This window comes from Antechinus flavipes, chromosome 2 (assembly GCF_016432865.1).
Source record: "Antechinus flavipes isolate AdamAnt ecotype Samford, QLD, Australia chromosome 2, AdamAnt_v2, whole genome shotgun sequence".
NCBI classification, from domain to species: domain Eukaryota; kingdom Metazoa; phylum Chordata; class Mammalia; order Dasyuromorphia; family Dasyuridae; genus Antechinus; species Antechinus flavipes.
In genome coordinates, this window is record NC_067399.1 from 619,365,883 (window position 1) to 619,388,363 (window position 22,481).

The 22,481-nt window shown below is 39.0% G+C and overlaps 1 protein-coding gene across 7 annotated transcripts in view; it reads left to right on the forward strand.

Annotated features, from left to right (window-relative positions):
• Positions 1–22,481, forward strand: part of ARHGAP22 (Rho GTPase activating protein 22) — a 402,535-nt gene that overhangs the window by 370,541 nt on the left and 9,513 nt on the right. For all 7 annotated transcript variants that reach the window (XM_051981883.1, XM_051981885.1, XM_051981884.1 and 4 more), the window contains 4 exons: positions 5,997–6,129; positions 9,697–9,770; positions 10,495–10,616; positions 19,903–20,860. In XM_051981883.1, coding sequence (XP_051837843.1) covers positions 5,997–6,129; positions 9,697–9,770; positions 10,495–10,616; positions 19,903–20,860 — 1,287 coding nt within the window. The remainder of the gene's footprint in view (positions 1–5,996; positions 6,130–9,696; positions 9,771–10,494; positions 10,617–19,902; positions 20,861–22,481) is intronic.

Below are 22,481 nucleotides of genomic sequence, written 5' to 3' on the forward strand. Positions count from 1 at the left end.
GGGTACTTTGATGGACCTGGAGGGAGAAGTTCAGGAAACTTGTTTTTTGTGTTGGACAAGACACAATGAGGAACTACCTGATTGATGGGGCTGGCAATGGCAAGATATACTCTAGGAATTCATCCATCCCAAACAATCAGAATGCATTTATTAAATGTCTGCTATTTCTTCAACTTTGTGCTTATTGCTCTTGAGAGAAAAGAGAGAAACAAAGGGAACTTTCACCATTTGAGATCTAGGGCTCCTGCTCTATCCTTTCAGCCCATCATGGATTTCCCTGCTTTCTTCAAGGCTTTATCTCTGACATGGCAGGACAGCAAAGCATGACCAACAATCATGGTCTTAATTATGAGAGAATACATTAAAAAGAACACAGCAAGATTCCCTGTAGGTGGTGGGAGGATATTGAATCTCTCAGATTTTAGAGCTCTTCCCTGACCCATGACTTCTGGCTTTGTAGCTTGGTCCACCTCAGATGAGACTGTGCTGCTTTTATTGACTAAGGGAAGAATTCAGATTTGGATTTGATGATCAGGTACTTTCCTAAGAATTTATCTCTGCTATTAAAGGAACCTGATTTTATCCAAATGTACCTTATCTGAACATCCAGTTTATCTGTGAAGTCACCCTTCCTACCTCCCACCCTTCAAGCACTCATAATACACCCTAGATTTATATGGATCACTGTTTAAATTACTTGAATGTTTCTTTTCTTTATTCAGCCAGTCCCTGCCAGGTAACTACAGTATTATTGTAGTAAGAATAAAATAAAGATGACTCTTTATTTTGAATATCAGTTAGATGGCTAGATCAGTGCTAGGCCTAGAGTCAGCAAGATCTGAGTTCAGAAAGTTCAGATACTTAACTAGTGATGTGACCCTGTTTGCCTTAATCCTTTGGAGAAGGAAATAGCAAATCACTCCTGTACCTTTGCCAAGAAAATCCCATGGCCTTTGTTGGTATGCTGTGGTCCACAGGGTCACAAAGAGTCACACGTGAAAACAGCCACAAGATGTTTTAATGCACTCATTTTTTTTCTATAAGGTCATCCATTCTGCAACTAGCTAGATTGGAAAATAAACTTACTTTTGCCTGCTCTTTTGGTGGTAGAAAGGCTCAGCTCAGATGTTACCTCTTAAAAGAGCCCTATCCTATTCTAAGAGGATGATGCAAAACTTTATTTTCTCTTTCCTACCCCCTAATAACTCCCTGTCCTTCAAACCACTAGGGTCTTTCCTATTCTGAAGTTTCTTTATATTTAAGATCATATCTGATTTTTCTTGTACAGCAAGAGAAGTGTATAAATATATTTATGCATATTGGATTTAACATATTTTAACATATATAACATATGTTGGATTGTTTGCCATCTAGGGGAGGGGTGGGGGGGAAGGAGGAGAAAATCTGAAACAGAAGGCTATGCAAGGGTCAATGTCAAATTATCTGTGCATATGTTTTGAAAATAAAAAGCTTTAAAAATTAAAATACATATGTGTGTATATACATACATACATATATATATATATATATATATATATATATATATATATATATATTTAAGATCATAGATAAAAAGCTGAAAGGGGCCTCAAAGGCCCTCTGATTCAACTCTGATTCAAATGAGGAAGCTAAGGGTTCCTCCTTCTCCTGGAACATCCAACTTCTATCCAGTCTTCTCCCATTGGTGAATTCTGCCATTTTGGAAAAGGACATACACACACACACACACTCATATATCCCCAGTGCTTAGCCTAGTATCTGGCATATAGTAAGTCCTTAATAAGTGCTTGTTACCTGCCCAACTGCATAGGGTGACAGTGATTTGAACAAAATCACACAAAATCTTGTTCTGCAATCAGAATACTATGTACTACCTGTACTATGTACATAGTACCTGTAATACCTCCTTTTACTTTACAAATAATTAGAATTTTTTTATCTGTGCACAAGTTATTTCCCCCAGAAGTACATAGGAGACTGTTTTTGTTTTCCCTTTGTATGACTGGCATCTAGCACAGCCTTTGAAAGATTGCTGCATGAATAAATGAATGAATAAACGGCCTTCACCCTCCACCCAGGCAGTTGGCTCTAGTAAACTTTGTAATCCAAAGACTTGGGTCTTCTCTGAATCTTACTAGTCTCAGTAGCTACCAGTGTTCACCCTTGGGCAAACTTCTTCTCACTGAGCTTTTCCTTTAAGTCCCAGGTAAAATCCTGCTGTCTATTGGAAGCTTTCCTTAACTCCACTTAATTCCAAGTGCTTTTCCTCTTTTAATTATTTCCCATTTATCCTGTAGCTTGCTTTGTATACATATTTATGTTTGCATATTGTCTGTCCCATAAGATTGTAAGCTGGAGGAAGGGATTTATCTTTTGCTTCTTTTTTATCCATAGTACTTAGCATAGTAAATGACACTTAGTAGGTGTTTAATAAATGTTGATTGATACATCTCTAAAATGGTGATAACAAAGCCTCCTTTGTAACTTAAAGGGCTACTGTAAACAAAGTTTTATATATACATATGCATATGTACTTATATATAAAACTAAATATAAAAAAAGATAAATGTGATTATATGTATTTACACATACACCTATACTTATATATTTATATATAAAACTAAACAAATATAAATAAAAATTTTATGCAAATATGTTACGTATAAACAAATATATATATATATAACTAAACCAATATGTCATATATAAAATATATAAACTGTAAAACATATATATGTGTGTATATATACATACATACATGTAAATATTTACCAGGCATTTGCCACTTTTTCCAGAAAAAAATTGCCTTGCTTAGATGGGACCTTCCCTGTTTTTTTTCCCTGTTGCCTCACAGCTGCTAGAATGTAATACACACAGACAATTCACTCACCTTTAATTCCCACTTTCTCAGAGTCTTTCAAAAATTGCACATTTCAGATAAGTTGCCAGTATGTTTTGGTGAAGGGAACTTGAGCATTAGGAATTCCTTATGCTGATGAAATCACAGGTCTGACCAATAAAAATGTATTTCTCTATCAAAGATGTTGCCTGTGGAGCACAAGTTTCAACAGGTGCTGCTGAGCTGGGAAGTTTCAAGTACAGGCCTGGCAACAGACTATCTACATCTGCTGTCCAAGGACCTTTGGAACAGCTTGCCACCAGGTTGTTGCAGAATGTTGGATTTTTTTCCCTGCAGCAATTCTGGCATGGGGCTTTCTGCTAAAGCATAAAGCGGATAGGGGATCTGTCTCAGTAGGGGGAGCCCCTTCTCTGACAAAATCTTGAATAGGAAAGGTTTATTCCCATTAAATTCCTCCCAGACCTGTCCATTTACTGGCCCTTGCTCTGTATTGGTGAAGAACTGCTGATGTCACCGTGTTCCTGCGGTGACATCACCAGCATCACCTAGACATTGGGACCCAAGCAGAAAACAAGTGTCAGTGGAAAGGACATGGCTTATGTACCGATATTGTGGTAGGTGCCAAAGCAAAATAAACAATATTGGGTGGGGCCTTGAGGGCACAACGCTTAAAGGGACTGAACACTGGGAAATTTGGACAGAGGGAGTTCCCCTGGTCATGTGATAGATGTATAGTTATTAAATGAGCTTGACCAAGGAGCAGGGAGTTAAATCTGGGGAGAAGTTACCAAATGGGGAGGTCATCAGTTGGCTCATTAAACTGTCAGTGTTTCTACAAGCAGACTAGGTTGGGCTTTAGAAGGAGAGAAGGTCCTGGATAACAGGGAATGGAGGACTATTATAGACATAGCAAACGACCTGGAAGGACAATTAGTTGGGGAGTAGAATTTGCCTTTCCAATAGGCTGGGAAGCTGTCCTTCAACAAGGCTCGTATAGGCAAGAGTCTTAGGTCTCCAAAGATGGATCAATCTGGGTCTAAGTTGGGGCTTTCACTATAGCTTCACTGTGATACTTTCTCTCAGGTAAAATGGATAGAAGTAGCCAGGAATCATTCGGCTTTCATTTATGAAGCACCTGCTTTCTTCCAGGCACACTGCTACCAGGGCTGTGGATTCAGTTACAGATTGAAATACTCCATTCTCAAGAGGAGTTTACATTCTAATGAGAGAGTCAGAGATGGAAAGCAGGCCCTCTGGTCCACTCCTGGGCAGCCACAGACACAGCTCTGCTGCCATCCCTATATCACTATTTCTAGGTTCAGGAAGTGAGAGAACTATGTTCACTGTTCATCTCTGGTTTTCCTGGGATCCATATCTGCTCTTCCTCATTTTATTTAGAAATTAAAATTTACAGTTACTTAGAGAGAAAATAAGGGGGCAAAGCTACATGGATCAGGTCTTCATAACACACTTTCTTTGCCTTTCTGATATTCACCCATTGCCCAAAAAAGCAATGTCTTCTCACTACTACACTTGACTAGTCTGAGAAAGAGAGTGTGGGGAGAAGGAGGAAGAAGGGAAGGAGGAAAGGAGGAAAGGAGAGAAGGAAGGAAAGAAGAGAGAAAGGGAGGGAAGTAGGAAGAGAGGGAGGGAGGGAGAGATGTCATTGCTTTTGGCAGAAGGTTAGAAATGATCCAGAAAAGCTCATTCACAGAATTAGAGTACCTAAGCATCAGAATACTCCCCATAAACTCTCTATGTCTCTCTACCTGCTCCAGGCTTCCCATCCAGATCTTGGACATCTAACCCATCTACTGAACAGTCTAGACATAGGAGATATAGTGAAGACTCTTGTAGTCCCAGAAAGCCCCTGGATATAGGCAGTTTCTGTATCCATGACTAATGTGATCAGTAGATTGAATACTGAGAAATTGGATTCTGTGATGAGTTAGGAACTAAAGCATTGCATGCAAATATATTCAGGAATGAGTACAAAGTAGTGATACTGAAAATGTGTTTTGAGACCCTCAGATTAAGGGGGCTGGTAAATCATCAAACCTTTAAGATCCTTGGAAGAGCAGCGGCAGTTCTGGTTTTAATCTTGCTGCTCAGCTCCATTTTCAGTGACCTTTAAGCATAGGGTTGGTATTTGATAGCCAAGCTATCAGAGATAAAGAAGCTTAGAGGAGCAGTTTGATATCATTCTGGTGAGAACCTTGGCACTGATCCCTGTAGTTGGAGCCCAGCTCCTCCCACATCTCCAGATTTGTTTAAAAAAAAAAAAAGACTATTGAGTTTTCTGACTGAACTACTTAGAGAAATCATCCCATCCAAGTACATGAAGGAGATAGCCCAGATGATCCCAGAGCTTGGGTCCTATCTAGGGCCAGGGTGAGTGGAGCTGCTGTGTGGCCATCTCCACATGACAGAGTGGGTAAGGTCTGGGTAAAGGATGTGCCGTGGAGCACCGATGACTCAAGGCCAAGGGCTCAGGCACAGGAAACACTCAGCCTTAAGCTCCTGGCAACAGCTGCTAATTATCATCTTCCCGTGATTTCCACATGCCTAGAGCACCAGGTGGTACATGAAGTACCTCCCTCTTCTCTTAATCCTCCCTCCCTTCCCCAAGCTCTTGTAGATGGAAAACATTTGTTTTCCAAGTTCCCAGACAAGAACTCAGTTACCTTCTCTTATCTTTACCTTCTTCATGTGGATTAGAAGAGAAAAAGGAAATGAATGTGACTGATGAGAATTTGTAGCTTCCTCTTTTTCTTCTCCACTGATTCCTTCATCATGATTGCCTCTACCAGCTGAAACATATTCCGTGAGTTCTTTCTGGGCATCATGATAATAAGTACAGTATAATCCATGCTCTGTAGGCATATGGAGGCTAAAATACAAGGTGTGAGCAAGAGAGATTATGGCTGTTGACCAAGTGAATATATGTGATGTGCCAGCAAATGGGTCACTTAGGAGTATTATCAAATGCATATCCACACAGCACAATGTCCGCCTCCACAAGTTTCCCTTTTTAGGTTGGACGTTTTCCTTGATGTGGCCGCTAGTGATTATTCCATCTCTGATCTTGAGAATTAAAATTAAAATTTAGATATTTTCTCTTCTGCTCTCCTTGCAGCACAACTGATGTCCACACAGTTGCTTCCCTATTGAAACTGTATCTCCGGGAGCTGCCTGAGCCCGTCATCCCCTTTGCCAAATATGAAGATTTCCTCTCCTGTGCTCAGCTGCTCTCAAAGGATGAGACTGAGGTCAGTGGGCCTTTTTCTTGATATCTTGTTGGAGGTCCTTCCTGGCCAACAGCCCCACTCAGGTAAGGAACAGTTGCTGAAGTCAGAATGAGAAGCAAAACTGGTGAAGGACTTAGGTTAGATATATATAGGAACAAAGGAGTGCAAAACCAGTAACATAATCACAGTATTAAAAAGCTAGGGGATCGCTTTGGAAATTACTTAGCTTAGGCAGCTCTAACTCTTGGAGATACTTTTAGAAAAGGGTAGTTCCTAGCAGTCTGCTCTTGCTTCACTCAGTAAACCAGCATTCATTAAGCATCTCCTGGGTATCTAGGTATTGTGCTCAGTGCTGGGGATACCGAGATAAAAACGTAACAGTCTCTATCCTCAGTGATGTTAGAGTTTGTCAGACAAGACAACATTTACAAAGTATATACAAAGTATAAATACAAGGGTTGTCTTGTTTTTGCTTTGTTGTGGTATTAGTGACATATGATATTTTATATATATATATATATATTTATATATATATTTATATATATGTATAATATGTTGTGTAATAAAATTGGGCAGGTAGTTTGGGACTACGTTATAAAGGGTTTTAAAAGCTAAACAGAGACCCTTATAAGATCCTAGAAGCCACTGGAACTTATGGGGTAGCGGAGTAACATTGTACTTTAGGAAAATCACATTTGTAGCCGTGTGGAGGGCAGAGAAGGGAAAATATGAAAGCCCAGAGATCAGTTGGGTTTTTGCAGTAAACAAGGCAAGAGGTGATATAGGCTTGAAATAGGATACTGGTTATATGTTTAGAGGGAATGATGGTTGCAGGAGAATTTGTAGAGATAGAAAATGTAGCATTTGGAAATTGTGGGGATATGTGTTTGGAGGAAAGTGAAGTATCAAGGATAAAACCAAAGTTGTAAACTATAGCAACTGTCAGGTGGTTCCTTTGAGAAATAAAAATGTGTTCAAAAGTGAAGTGAATTTAGAGAGAGTCATTGAGTTTTGAACATGTAAAGTTTGAGATGCCCATGGGACATCCTATTTAAAATAATCAAAAGACAGTTGGAGATACATAGCTAGGGTTCAAGAAAGAGATTAGGTTGGGTTGGTTAAAGGAATTGGGCTTATTTATCATAAAGTAGATGATGATGGGCAGTTGGGGAGAGGGAATTACAATTGCTGACTTAAATACATGAAGGACTAGCATGTCAAAGGAGGGAATATACTTACCTGTTCTGTGTAGCCCTAGAGGGCAGAGGCAGGAGAATTAAATGGGTAGAGAGGCAGATTTAAACTAGATGGAAAGCCAAACATCCTGATCATAAGAGCCAGCCAAAAATGGAATGGACTACCTCAAGACATAGTGGATTTCTCTTCCATGGAGATTGGATGATCACTTGTTGGGTATGCTATACTAAGGATTCATTCTGCATACAAGAGGGACTTGATGGTCCCATTTTTGTAAGGGTGAGACTTGATGGTCCCTTCCAACTCTTATTCCAGGATTGAAAGATACACAGATTTGAAAATCATCTACATAAGCATAATAATTAAACCCATGGAAAGTGAAAGAGTGTAGAGAAAGAGTAGAAGAGGTCCCAGGTCAGCCTTGATGAATATACAGAGGAGATTGAAGAGGGGTCTCACAAGGAGAAGAATCAGGAGAGAACATTGTCAAGAAGATCCAGGAGAAAAAAAGGTGACTAATCATGTCAAATGCAGGAGAGAAGTTGAGAAGAATGAGGATTAAGAGAAAGTTATCAGCTACAGCAATTAAAAAATCTTTAATAACTTTAAATTTGGCAGTTTCATCTAAGGTGAGGGTACATATTTGCAAAACATAAAGTGAGAGGAGGGAAGTGGAGGCAGCATTTGTAAGAGCTTTTTACTGAGGAGCTTTGAGCATGGCTATGGCTAATAAATTGCTTTTTTCCTAAATTGGTTTTCTAGCAACTAGGGGAAATGCTGGCTCTTTGTGAAGAGAGAATTCTGGAATAGGGGAGCTATTATGAGCTTTCCCTTGAATAAAGAAGACAATGAAGTTCAGAGTTGGGCTCTCAATCTATGAAATGACAATGAATAAGGAAAGCAGAACAAGGAGATATGAGATATCTTCTGTCCTAAAGACAGGATGAATTAATTGACTGACCCCATAAATTTTGTAACCTCCTTCCTTTCATCACAAACTTACCCAAATAAAGGTTATTCCATGCTTCATCAAAAAAAGGAACAACTCCAGCAGACAGTCCTTTGGGCCCAGTAAAAACTACAGACATTTAGCAAGCTCTTACTCCTTACTAATGAGACAATGCTTCTTTACTTTCCATTTGGCCCTTTGTTGCCAAGATCAGTGACCTTAAGCTATTTGGCTATTTGGATCAGGCAGGACACATTCAAGATTCAAATGTACAAATAAGTCCTTAGCCTCATATCTAACTTTTTTTTCATTAAAAGGGTTAAAGGGTTCTTCAACCTCAACACATTCAAACAACAAACATGATTACCCCATGGGCTTCCTGACCTTCATGGAAAAGATGTTATATTTTCTTCTGAAAGATGAATGTCTTAGGAGTTTTGTGCACCTGGTTGGATTAAAAACATCCTTCATCTGGAGTCGGGGGCAGGGAAGTTGAAGGGGAGGCAGAGAAAATTAACATTTGTCAAATAATTGCACTGTGACAAAAAAAAATTCTGCCAGTAACTCCTCCATCTGCTATGCAAGTTTTGTTTAAAAACCTAGTCTTTCCCCCCATTTAGGTCATTGTTATGCCTCTATGAAAGTTTCATTGATTCCTCCTTTTTTATCCTATAGTCATTTTTATTATATAAACTAATCTTTCCCATATATATTTATACCCAAAATCCCTTAACAGTTAAGCAAAATCCACTGACTCTAGCAGAATACATGAAACATTTCATACCTTTATGTCTATATATATATATATATATATATATATATATATATATATATATATATATCCATCCTGTATATGTATATTTATACCTAGAGGAAAGAAGTGTGTTCCAAGATGTGTTCTCCAGGGTCATGCTTAGTTTTATTCTGATCCCCAAATAGGGTCATGAAGAATCAGACACAACTGAAAATGGCTGAACAATTCTGAGTTTTCAGTGTTGTTTTCATTTATAACCATTGGAGCCATCATCTATGTTGTTCTCATTTTGCTTTCTGCATTCTGCATCAATTCACTGAAGTAGAAGCCCCACCCTGAGCATGATTATCTGTCTCAATCCTGGGGAAAGCTCACTGTAGTTCCTTCTAAGCTTCTCTTCAGTTGCTGATTCCATGAATACTCAAACACTACCCATTCAAGTAGAGAGAAAAACAAACTTATTGTTCAGTTTTAACCAAAAAAAAAAAAGAATAAACAAAACAACTACTTTCTTAGTGTTCCAAACCTCAGTTTACTCACTTCTGAGGGAGGGAAGAAGGAGAATAAAACTTCTAAGTGATGCTGTATTGTTTCATCTCAGACTAAGAAAGTATGCATACATTCAAAGTAAAATTATTACCTTCCTTAAATGATGTGTGGTTTTTTTCCCTCCTATTTGGACTCTAAGGGCACTCTGGAGTTGGCTAAGCAAGTGAAAAATCTTCCTCAGGCAAATTATAATCTTCTCAAGTACATATGCAAGTAAGTAGTATTGGGAGTGGGTTGGGAAAAGGGTAGTAAATCGCTTTGGTTAGTTGTACTGAGAGGTTGGTTCTCCTATGGTAAAACAGAAAGCCAGTGGCCCCAAATATATCCTTAATGTTTCTCTCTCATCTCAGTGCCTTATGAAGTCATTTCCCTAAGCTGGAGCATTCTTTGCTTTTCTTATCTAACCTTCCTTTCTACTTTAGACACTTGGGTTCTGCCTTAAAATTTGTGCAGGGTGTAATTACCATCTTCTCTAAGCAGGGTAGGATTGTTTGATTAAAGCTTGGAGGAGATGGAGACTTAAGTGAAGACTTTGGAAAATCACCTCTCTATTGAAAAAATGAAACTTTTAGAATTATAAATAGAACAGAGAGTCAGGCTTTGCAAGTCCCTTTTGTTCCTATTCTGATTTGAAGCTACCTCAATCCGCTCTTTCCATAATTTTATAATTGGGGAATATGAAAAATATTGACAGTGAATAATAACTTCCTGTTGGCCAATAGATCAACATGTAAATTTCCATTTTTTTTTCTTTTTTGCATGAGATAAATTCAGTTGGCTAGTTAGGAGATCTCCCCGCCCTCAAGCAATAATGGGTATAAGTGTGGGAATGGGAGTGAGGAAATAGATAATTATTGAATGAGGGGCAAGGGGAAAAGGAAGTACCCAGTAAATATGGAACCAATATTCTGTTCCTTTGTTTCTTGGATTTTTCAAGGTTTTTGGATGAAGTTCAGGCTCACTCGAATATAAACAAGATGAGTGTCCAGAACCTTGCTACAGTGTTTGGGCCAAATATCTTACGTCCCAAAAAAGAAGATCCAGTGACAATCATGGAAGGTACCAGAGGGTTTTGTTGGGCAGTAAAAATCGAAAGCAAGTTGATGTGGGTCACATACACTTGAAGGCAGATCAAAATTTCCTGACAGAAGCCCACTTGACAAAACCACTGTAGAAGTGAGGTCTTTGACAAAGCTAGTTCTCTCTCTACATCTCTCTTTAGCCTTTACATGGATTGCCTTCAGACTTTGTTGACATAAATATGATGGTGGCTGGGACTGAAGATGGTTATTCATACATTAGCAATCAGTAATTATATTGTAAATCGTTAAGGAATAGTGATTAGGATGAAAGACTTAACTCTGTTTTTTTTAAATGGGGTCTTCATCCTCTTATGTCTGTTATGTACTGAAGCATTTCTGAGTCTAGTAAGGCACATATCATTTCCAAGCCTTAGTGGACTGGGCTCATCACAGGTAGGTCCTGATGCATTTGTTAACCTTTGGAACCAGAGATTTTATACAATTATAGATTAAGAGAAGAAGGGACCTTATATTGGAAATTATCTAGTCTGGCTCCCTCATTTTTACAGATGAAATAACCAAGGCCCAGAAAAGTGAAGGGAATTGCTCAGTGTCTTTCCCATAACAGGTAGCATGATTTAGGAACTGAGTTTCTCTGTATCCAAAATTAGCTCTTTCCACTGCATTACCCAACTTGATGTGACTTTGTTCACACTGAAACTTTCTCCTCATCTATAAAATAAAGGCAATCTTCTGCCTATAATCACATGATTATAGGAAGGATCAAATGAGATGTGTGTAAAATGCTTACAAATCATACACATGCATACATATATGTATATATATATAATAATTTATTCAAGTTAAGTGAATGATGTCCTTTGCAAACAGTCTAGCTTTTAATGAATTAATCAGCAAACAGTAATGAGCTCACTTTATTGAGATCAGCAATAATTTAGATATTGAATTGAGTATCACTAAGCAGGATTTCATGGCCACATGCCTTGGGTTAGTAATAAAATCAGGTGGTGTTAGCCCCAGGATATAAAGAACAATCCAAATGGATTTACTTAGTTTGAAACTTCACTATAGTATTTTATTTTCCAAAAACATGTGAAAATAATTTTTTTCATCATGCATTTTTGTAAGACTTTGTAATCCAAATTCTTCTCCCTTCCTCACCCCCACCAAGACAGCAAACAATTTGATAGAGGCTAAATAAATAAGCAGTCCTTTTAAACTTATTTCCTCAAGTTTGAAACTTCAGTAGATCACTAGGGACTTTGTATTTACTGATGGAGATTACAGCAACTCAGCCAAGATTTCTCATCCTAAGTGATTTGTCTATGTTGTTCTATAAGGTTCTTCATGAAAGATCCACTTTGTTATAAAACTTCTAGGTCTTTCAGAATTTTGTGCATACAAACCTAACACCTGGGTTTTGTAAAAAAGTCACAAAGTATTCTAAGGAAATGTGGTTATTGTTCCTTAATAGCTGTAAGAAGAGTCAACCTCAACTATTATCTCATCTCCTCTACCATTTGTATAAAACACCTTCTGTAGCAGTTAGAGACCACACAAGCCTTTTAAAACATTTACTTTTCTATGTGTTTTGCTTGTGCATTTTTCCAGTGGAGCCATTTGAAATGAAAACATCCCACTTCAACTTGGAATTGAACAATGGCTGCCCATCTGCCATTTTTATTTTACTCAGGCTTTTCCTTGCTGAGGTACACATGACTGCCTGCATATATCCACTATGCAGTAAGTGAAATAAATGGATCCTTTAACGCCAAAGAAGAGCTTAATCTTGAAATGGCTTTAGGATTTTTAGGAGATAGATATGGGATCTATGATTTTATTAATATAAGGAAATCCTGGAGGAAGAAATCCCCCTATCAATGTAAAATAGCACCTTCTCTGCATTGCAGTAAGAAGCTTGTCTAAAATATTGCAGTTGAGTGATAGGATCACTATTTGAAGGCAGGTCTTCCTGGCTCCAAGGTCATTCTTTATCTGCTCTACCACAGTGCCTTTCTTTAGGATTGTTCTCTGCCACAAATTAATGTTGTTCACATTTACTTAGACATTTGAACAGTTTACATTTGACCGAGGTCACTCACAAAGCTTAACTATCACATTTCCTATGTCCCTTCCCCAGGATTTGCAACTGTTCTTCTAAGATAACATGCTTTCAGTGTTTAGAGAATGTCCAAGGCTACACCAAGAACAGAATTCTTAAAATTTTGGTGTTGGGAATAGACTGGGCATTATTGTACTATGGGTCATTTGTCAAGACAGGAGCATATGTGATATGTTGAGACAATTAAGTGAGCATAGCGGATGGATATCTGGACCGGAAGCTTCCCTTTCCCCATCTCTCTCACTTTTCTGTGTTGCCTTACTCCCATTAAGATCATAAGCTTCTCAAGAGCAAAGACTGCCTTTCTGTTTGTATTTTTAATTACTTAGCACAGTTTTTGGTACATAGTGCTCAACAAATGCACCAGACTTGACTTGGATCCAGGATGATCAAATACTGTTTCAGACATTAGCTACATGACCCTGAGCAGGGCACTTGACCTTATACTAATGCCATTTACCAACTATAATTGCTGTTAGGATCATATATGTGTATATTATATATATCATAGATATGTATATACAGATTATACACATATATATATATAAAATATTTGCATGTATCTATACATGTATATAAACAAAGTTGTATATATGTACTTTGTAAATTTTAAGGTGCTTTATGTCTTAGTTCTTTTTATTATTTTTAGATATATTTCCTAGTCTTCCAGAACCCAGCATAATACACATTGTACAGTCACTCAGTTAAGTATTTGATGATGAAGCCCAGTTTGATTCTAAATTGTAAGATTCCCAAATGTAAATGTTGTACCTGATAAAGCTTACTTTGTACATCACCTAGAGTGGAGTTGAAGCATATAATCACCTAGTGCTATTTTGTCATGATGATAATCATGATGATATAGTCATGGTGAGATTGATCATTATTTCCTTGACTACAGATGGGACTAACTTAGTCCATTGTGTCACCCCTATTTAACTGACTGCATTATCCTTGAGGCAGCTAGATAGAGCAGGAGAGTTCAAATCTGGCCTCAGACACTAGAGTTAAGTGACTTTGGACAAGTCACTCTGCTGGCCTGTAAAATGGGGATCATAACAGCAATAACCTCACAGAATTGTGGTGGGGATCAAATGAGATATTTGATAAGGCTATACCATGCCCCTGACACATTATGAACATCATAATGCTTATTCCTTTCCCTTCCTTTCTTGGAAAAAAAAAAAAAGAAACTCAGCCATTGTTCAATCCCAAGTTGAGGTGGGGCATTTCTACTTCAAATAGCTCCAAAGGAAAAGTGTATAAACAATTTGTTGACACGTAAAAAAGTGGGTATTTTTAAAGCTTGTGGAGCCTCAGCCTGCTACAGAAAGAAAGGGGCTTTATGTGTGTGGTAGTGAGTTGGTTGTTCAAACAGCCATTGATTTAGAAAGAATGGCTTGCATTTCTCTGAGATATTTCATGATACTTTTAGAAAGTCTAAAATTATTGCATTTGTCATCCCCTTTTTGTTCCCTATCTTCCTCCCTTCATATCCTACAGATTTTGTTTTCTGTCCAAAGGTTTGAAACAATGATCAGAACCTAAACTTTTGTTCTGAGTCTGATGTGTAAGTACTGAGGTTACCTGCTCTAAAGCCTGGTTTCCAGGGACTTGTTTATAATTATGTGTGTCACTAGACACAGGTAAATAACTTTGTGAGACACATAACACATGAATGAGAATCCAAATGAGAATCTTCATCCAAAACAAAATCTTGTTTTGGAAGATTAGCCAGCTCTTTGACTGCCAGGATCATTGAATAATTTGTCCTTCTTGTTCTTTTTAAGATAATAAGTTTTTTCATGTTTTTTATATTTATGTTACACTTATTTCTCAAAAATCCTTTCCTTTCCTTCTTCCCCACTAGCACACCCTTCTAACAAAAAATCATCCAAATTCAGTAATCACATATCAGTAATCTGACAGTGTATATGTGTGGTTTGTGCTGTTGTTGTTGATCAAAATTAGAGCTGGAAGGGTCCATCCAATGTTCCTTTAATTCCCCCACCCCTATTTCTAGAGATGGGGAAATTGAGACACACAGAGACCAGCATTGCACTGGTAGTAAGTGACAGAGCTGGGATTTGAACTCCAGTCCTAAGGTTCCAAAGTCAGCCTTCTTTTTACTGCATTAATAGGTATGATTTTAATCTGTTCCTTATGACTCTTATTGATTTTTACATGTTTGTGCCTCATTTCACTTACATTGCATTTTCCACTTTCACATTTGCCTCTGAAGCAGTTTTCCAGAGTTCAGCAACGTCTGCCTACTGGAAAAATTTCACCAGGGATATACTTGACTTTTCTAGTTGGATTGCCCAGTATTCCCAATATGTTATTCAGTCATTTTAGTCATGTCCTACTCTTTGTGATCCCATTTGGAGTTTTCCTGGCAAAGACACTGGAGTGGTTTGCCATTTCCTTCTTCAACTCATTTTGCCAATGAGGAAATTGAGGGAAACAGGGTTAAATGACTTACCCAGAGTCACACATTAAGTTTCTGAGCACAGATTTGAACTCACAAAGATGAATTTTCCTGATTCCAGACTGAGCACCCTCTCCACTGAGGCACCAAGTTGCACCTTCTCCCCGTCTAACAGGTAGGGGAGAGTATGTTGTTATTGTTCAGTTGTTTAAATCATGTCCCACTCTTCATGACCCCATTTGGAGTTTTCTTAGCAAAGAGACTGGAGTGGCTTGTCACTTCCTTCTCCAGCTCATTTTACAGATGAGGAAATGAGGCAAACAGATAAATAATTTGCTCAGGGTCTTGCAGCTAGTAGAGTAATGAAAACAGCTCTTATCTGGAAGTCAGGAGGCCTGCCTGGGTTGTTCCCAGCTCTGCCAAGAACTAAATTTGTGAACCAAAATAAAGTTTCTTAACTTTTTCCAAAATGAAGTTAGGCTATGTGATTCCTAAGAATTCTTCCAGCTCTAAATAGATGTTCCTGTGACCAAGCATCAAGGCTCCTCACACAAATTCTAGTTCTAGTTTTGCCATTGGACAAGTCTTCAAGAAGTCTGTTTCCATCATCTGTAGAATAAGATTGAACCAGTTAACCTCAAAGACCACAATGTTTGAATCCTGAACCCTTCTTCACCTCTACTCCATCTTTTGAGCAGCTAAAACTTCAGCCAAATTAAGAAGGGCATAGGGCCTGGATGCAGAGGGGATTGATTGTGAATGAATAGACTTCATGATTGCAAGGCTTAGGGCTGGGAGGAACAGTTAGACTGTTGGTTTTGATGTAGTTCCATGAATTTTTATTTGTGATTATATTATAAAACCATGTCTTACCATATCCACCCTAGGGGAAGGGTCCAGTTCTGGGACATGACTCATTTTAAAAATGTAAAAGGGTTTAAATCATTTTGTTAAGTACAAGGTGGGTGAGAAGAGAGGACCAGGATCCATATCTGTCAGCCCCAGCTCAGACAATCCATAGAGAACTAGGTTTGGACCCATCAAAAAGTACAGTCAGCCAATAAACATTTGTTAAGTGCCTAGTGTATGCTAGACACTATGCTAAGCTCTGTAGAGAAAAAGGCAAAAGACATTTCCTGGCCTTAAGGAGCTCACAGTCTCATGGAAGAGACATAAGTTAGCAAATATGTACAAACATGCTATGTATAGGATTAATAGGAAAATAATTAACAGAAGGAAGGCACGAGAATTAAGAAGATTGTAGGAAAACTTTCCTTTAGAAGGTAGGATTTTGACTAGGACTTGAAAGAAACCAGGAGACCTTTCTAGTCATAAGGGATGCCAGAGAAAATGCCCAGATAGATACTTCTCTCTCTGTCTTGTTTCTGGATCAGCAAGGAGGCCCATGACCCTTGACAAAGAGTATGTAGGTGGGAAAACATAAGGTATAAAAAGAAAGACTGAAAAGGTAACCCTATGTTAGGGAGGGTTTTGATTTGATCTTAAAGGTGATAGGGAGCCACAGGAATTTATTGAGTAACAGAGTGATGTGACTGGACCAGCACTTGAGTAAAATCACTTTGGTGACTTAATGGAGAATAGATTGGAGTAAAAAGAGATTGGTGGCAGGCTGACCAGCTAACAGAGTCCAGGGATAAGGTGACAAGGGAGTACCAAGGTTGTGGATTTATCAGAGGATCGTATTTGAGAGATGTTGCAAAGCAAAATTGGTAGATCTTGGCAATGGCGTGGGTGTTGGGGCAGCACAGATAGTGACTGAAGAGAAGGAAGATTGGGAAATTGCAAATATGGTGGTCTTTATACCTTGAGCTCCCAAGAGGCGATCTATACAACAAACATGTAGATTATACACACACAGGTACGATACACTTGTGATATGTGCTTGTATGTTTGTGTATATGGAAATGTGACATAGTATATATATATATGTGTAGTTCACCTACACATATTTATGATATATGCTTATTTGTGTATATAAATATAACATATGCTATACATGTGTGTAATATATACATACATTTATGCAATATATTCGTGTGTACGCATATACATGTGTATGTATACTCACATATTTACACACACATGCTCTCATCGTTTTTTTTGTACTAAGCGCATGATTTCATTGCTCTGCATATGGATCGAAGCACTATCTCTACCAAAACAGACCTATAAGTACAACTGTCAGTTTCATGTAATCCCTAACTCTGATACGAACACAAAGAGCCCAGTTTGGCACACCATTTAAGCTTTCTAGGTGCTCTGGGCATTTATAAGGTAGATTCGCAGAGCCCTAACTAGGACTTTTTGCACCCAGGGAAAGAACCACAAACTGCTCATTGTGCAAACTGCATAAAATATACCCTCTCTTTGAGAGGTAGGAAAGAAGTGGTGGAGACCCCATGGGAAGCGTCAAAGACCCTACTGCCAAGTACGTTATGACCAAAAATAGAAAGACTGGCATGAGACCAGAGCCACACCAAGGAAGGGCCGCAGCTCACCCCAGATCACTAATTCTTTTTGCTAAGCAGTAATTGAGAGGTTAAGAAGCAGCCTTCTTAAGTAGAATGCTGACCTCAGGTTCAGGAAGGTCTGCATTTATACAGCTCAGATTTATACTCATGGTGTGACTTGGAAAAAGGTTACCATACCCCTCAATTCCCCAGGACAACTCACTACCAATACAGTAAGTTTCAGAGATGGTTCCAATAACCTACACACTTAAAGGATAAATTTTATTTTCATCCACAACAAAAAAAGTACGTGTGTCATGTTGAGTTACTACACTTAGTTACAGCTGTGTAGAGAGCCTAATACACACACATCTGTGTGTGATGGAAAAACTGGAGAATAACTAAGAAATCTCATTCAGGATATAGTTTTTTTTTCAAAGGGAGACCTCATCAAAACCAGCAAACAAACTTTCAGCCTTTTTTATGTATCATTTAATTAAATTGAAAGAATTTTGAATCTAAAATTAGATCCCATTATGCATCTGAAAGTAAGGTTAGATATTTACGTATTGCCCAGGGTTTGAGATGATATGAACCAAACATCTTTTTTATCTTTAATTTCAAACCTTTGGGAATTTCTCCATTACTATAGTGATAATTATATTTACATATAAAAAATATACATCCATAACAACAAAAAAGCAACATACCATGGTGAAGTGGTATAGATGACTATTGTCCAGCAATGGGGAGAGGGAAAGGAACCAAATTTAACCCAAAGCTTGGCTTTGTGCAGCTCGAGTTGAGTAGTCCTGGACAGTGCAAAAATAGCCAGCCAGCAAAGGTAAAAACCATTCTCAGCATGCAGGCCATGCCAAAACAGGAGGCAGACCAGATTGGGTCCCATGGGCCACAGTTTGCTGACCTCTGCCATAGTGGATAAACCACGGGCTCCAGTATCAGGAAGAAGTATGGGTTCAGAGCCTGGCACTCCCCATAATCTCTCTCAGTGCCTCCTAGCTGTGTTCTAAGAACAGAATTTCCAGAGCAAGTGTTGATCTGAATGGCTAGAGGAAAGTTCTTCACTGAAACTCTACATTGATTAAATTACAAGTCTGGTTAAAATAATAATATTAAGAGTTTAAGTGTGTATCATACTTTAAAGTTTACAAAGCAGTTTCAGAATTAAGAACCTTGCAAGACAGATAATCAAAGTATCATTCATACTTAATTGTTACTATCCTAGTTGGCTACGGGGCTGGATGAATGGATAAATACAAACATTTACAGAGCAGTTACATGGCACTCCAACATACAGATTTAGAGAACTTTTGAATATTTCCCATAGTAAGCTTGGCCATAGGGAAAGGAAGGAGAATAAGCACTTATTAAGCATTCATTATGTACCAGGCCCTGTGCTAACTCCTTTTTATAGATGCTATCTTATTTGATCCTTCCAACAATCCTGGGAGATAGATGCTATTATTATCCACATTTTATGATTCAGGAAACTGAGACAGGTTCACACATCTAGTAAGTTCCAAGGCTGGATTTGAGCTTGGGTCTTTTCTGAGCTCTCTCTATTGTTCCACTAGCTTCCTTAGAGATTTGGGGTTAAGAGGAAATGAGAGACCATTATGTCCAACTCCTTCCTTTTACAGAGGATGACACTGAGGTAGGGAAGTTATATAACTAACTAGTAACTAAGGCAGGAGTTGAACTTGCTGACTTTAAGTCCAGTACTCTGCCAGCTGTTGTACCACCAATTATCTATATATTGGATAGGTTGACTTTGGCTTGCCAGCAGAACATTCATGGTGGTATTGTCTAGGAAATGTGGATTTGGAGATGTTTATTTTTAAGAATGTGTTATGTGTGTGAGTGTCAACAAAGGCTTAGTTCCATTTACTTTTAATATTGTAAAACTATATGTGTGTATCATTTTTTGTATATGTATATATTAAGTGTACATACAAAAATACATGCATATGAACAAAAATATAATATGTATATTTAACATGTATATATAAACACAATAAATATATACATAAATATAGGTATATTTAATATGTGTATATATACACATAAATGCAGATATATGTATATATACATAAATACAAATATACATGTATAACTCTTTCCAGAGTGGAAATTCCCAAGTATGTGTCCAGTTTTTCTAGTTTGCATTCTGCCTGCCATTTCTATGGGGGTGGACCAGCAAGTTCTTCTGCATCATGGCGGGAACCTCAAGCCCTCACAATCTCCCTCTGCTTCCTCCCAGGTACATCTCTTGTGCAGCATCTCATGACAATCCTGATTAGCAAGCACAGCCAGCTCTTCAGTGCTGCCCACAGCGATGTTTCCGATGATGTCCCCAGTGATACCCCAGCCCAAAAGCCAGAAGTCAAATCTGCCCCTCCACGTAGCGCAGCAGAATGGATCTTGGAGGAGCATGTGGAGGAAGGCTGGAAAGAGACCAACTCTCCCGGTCTCACTGATGGACCTTCTAAGAGGACCAGTTCCCTGGACAGTGCCACGGTGGGGACCCTTCCCAAGCCTACTCAAGAGCGGATCAGTCGGCGTACCCAGATTTGCCCTAACAAAGCCGCCACCAGTCCCAGTAAGAAGGTCCAAACTTTGCCCAACTGGAAGTACTCCTTCCGGCAATCGGGGGCCAAGTCGGGGAGCCCTAAGCTAGTCAGCTCTTCCTTGGACATCAATACCCTTCCCAGCAGTGGAAACTGGCTCATGAATGGGCTGTCCTCCCTTCGAGGTCACCGTCGGACCTCCTCCGGCGACAGGGCCAAAGACTCCAACTTACCGCAGAGACTCTCCACCTATGACAACGTCCCTTCAGGAAGTCCTTCCACGAGTGCCCACAGTGTGGCCAGCATGGCCTGGTCCACCTCTTCCTGCGAGATCTCTGTGGTAGACTCAGTCAACAACTGCCCAGTCTGCTACGCCAGCGGCTCTTCACCCTGCAACTCGGCCCGCTTCGAATGGCCACCCCAAGGCTCCCCGGCTTCCAGCAATGATATCAAACTGACAGAACTGGGGGACAGTACTGAGAGGCTGGCCGTCTGCGTCAGCACCCTGAACGGCAGCAGCAGCGAGGGGAACAATTTTAACACCATGTCCAGGGACTCAGTGCAGTGTTCTCATGCCCTGCAGAGCTTGGTCACAGAGCTCAAGGCAGAACTAAGCAAACAAAAAACTGAATATGAGACTAGTTTGAGAAGGTAAATGTTCCCCTATGAGCCTTGGGATGCTCGTGATGCTGTCACTTTGAGCCTGGCTTCAGGGAGCCATTTTGGTACAGATCATGACAATCTTAAGATTAGTGAACCTTGAATATTTCCAGCACAGGCAGGTGGATTCTGATCATTGGATGTATAAAGTCTTGTTGCTTTGGGGTCCTTGCGCACAACAGAAAGTTGTTGTAGAACATTTGCTTCAACCTAGGAAGGTTCCAGGTCCTCTCACTAGTATAACCCCCTTCCCTCCTACCGTGTTTCATGTAGCTGGTCCCTAAATATAGAAGTTCATTCATTTTCCAGGGGGAAAGATTCTCAGGACAGAAAAACCCAGTGAAGTCGCACTTCAAGAGTTTTTCCTGGTGTGTATTATAAGGAAAAAAGTTAGGTTCACATGTGATTTGTATAGGCAGCTATCCACCCCTAGCATTATGCTTTCATATGGTAGACCCAGCTCAGTGAATAAGTTTCTGAATGAATGCTAAATGAATAATAGCTTTTGTTTATTAGAATACCTTTGATCTGAGAACTCAGAACTCTGAAATCATCATAAAAACATCCGTCTCATGTTCTTTGGTGCCTAAAGGGGATTTCTAGAAGTGTGGGGGCTGGGGACTGTCTTTTCTGGATAGATCCTCATGTCTGGGCTAGCTTAAATATAGTTCTTCCCAGTGGAAAAGGAGTGATCTCTCTCTGGTCCAAGTTCTTTCCAACCTCATTATTCTGAGTCACTGTGGCAATAGTGCATGGGAATCTGCCCAGCAGAGATCTCAGCTTCCTGGGGATGCTAAGCAGACTGGCACAGTATGGAGAAGGGTGATACTCTAGGGTCTCTTTGTAGGAGATGTGTGATGGAAGGTATTCTTCATGGCTAGAGATGTATCTTAGGGTTTCTTACAGAGATCATCAAAAGAATAGGGTTCAAGTCTTAGTTTTTGTAGCACTGTGCCTAGCATATAATAGGTACTTTATAAATGGCTGTTGATTTTTGGACTTTAGCTTCATAACCAAGTCACTTCACTTCGGTTTCCTCGGTTGTAAAGTGGAGGTAATAACTTCTGCCTGCTGCCCTTACGGAGGTGTCATGAAAAAACTGTTTTAGGAATTATAACAGCTGTAAAAGTCTAAGCAGTGGTGGTGATGATGTCAGTATTTCATTGATAATGGGTAATTATCCTACTATCAGGGCAGATCAGCTCCTTTTCCACAACTTTTTTTGGGAATCCTTAGCTACATGACTTGTTCAGAGTAATTTTATTTTTTATTTTTATTATTATCATAATAGAGAATTTTTTAAAAACAGACATTAGGAAGCGATTGGTTGCCATCTTGAATTCCATTCAGTAATTTAATGAGTCAAAGAAACATAGGACATTATTAGGGCTGAAAACTAAGATGGGAAAATGATTAGTAGAGGAAAATTTATAGAACCTTAAATTCTAGGAGAGAATCAGATTTTCTTTTGAAGGAGAGGAATGGTTTTGATGTTGATTTCCAAGAAAAATAAGAATTACTCTAACCTTTTTCCCAATAGTTTCCTCATGAATATTGACCTCTGAATCCTGAGAGGTCTCTCCTGAGATAGAAACAATGAACAATAGAGGGG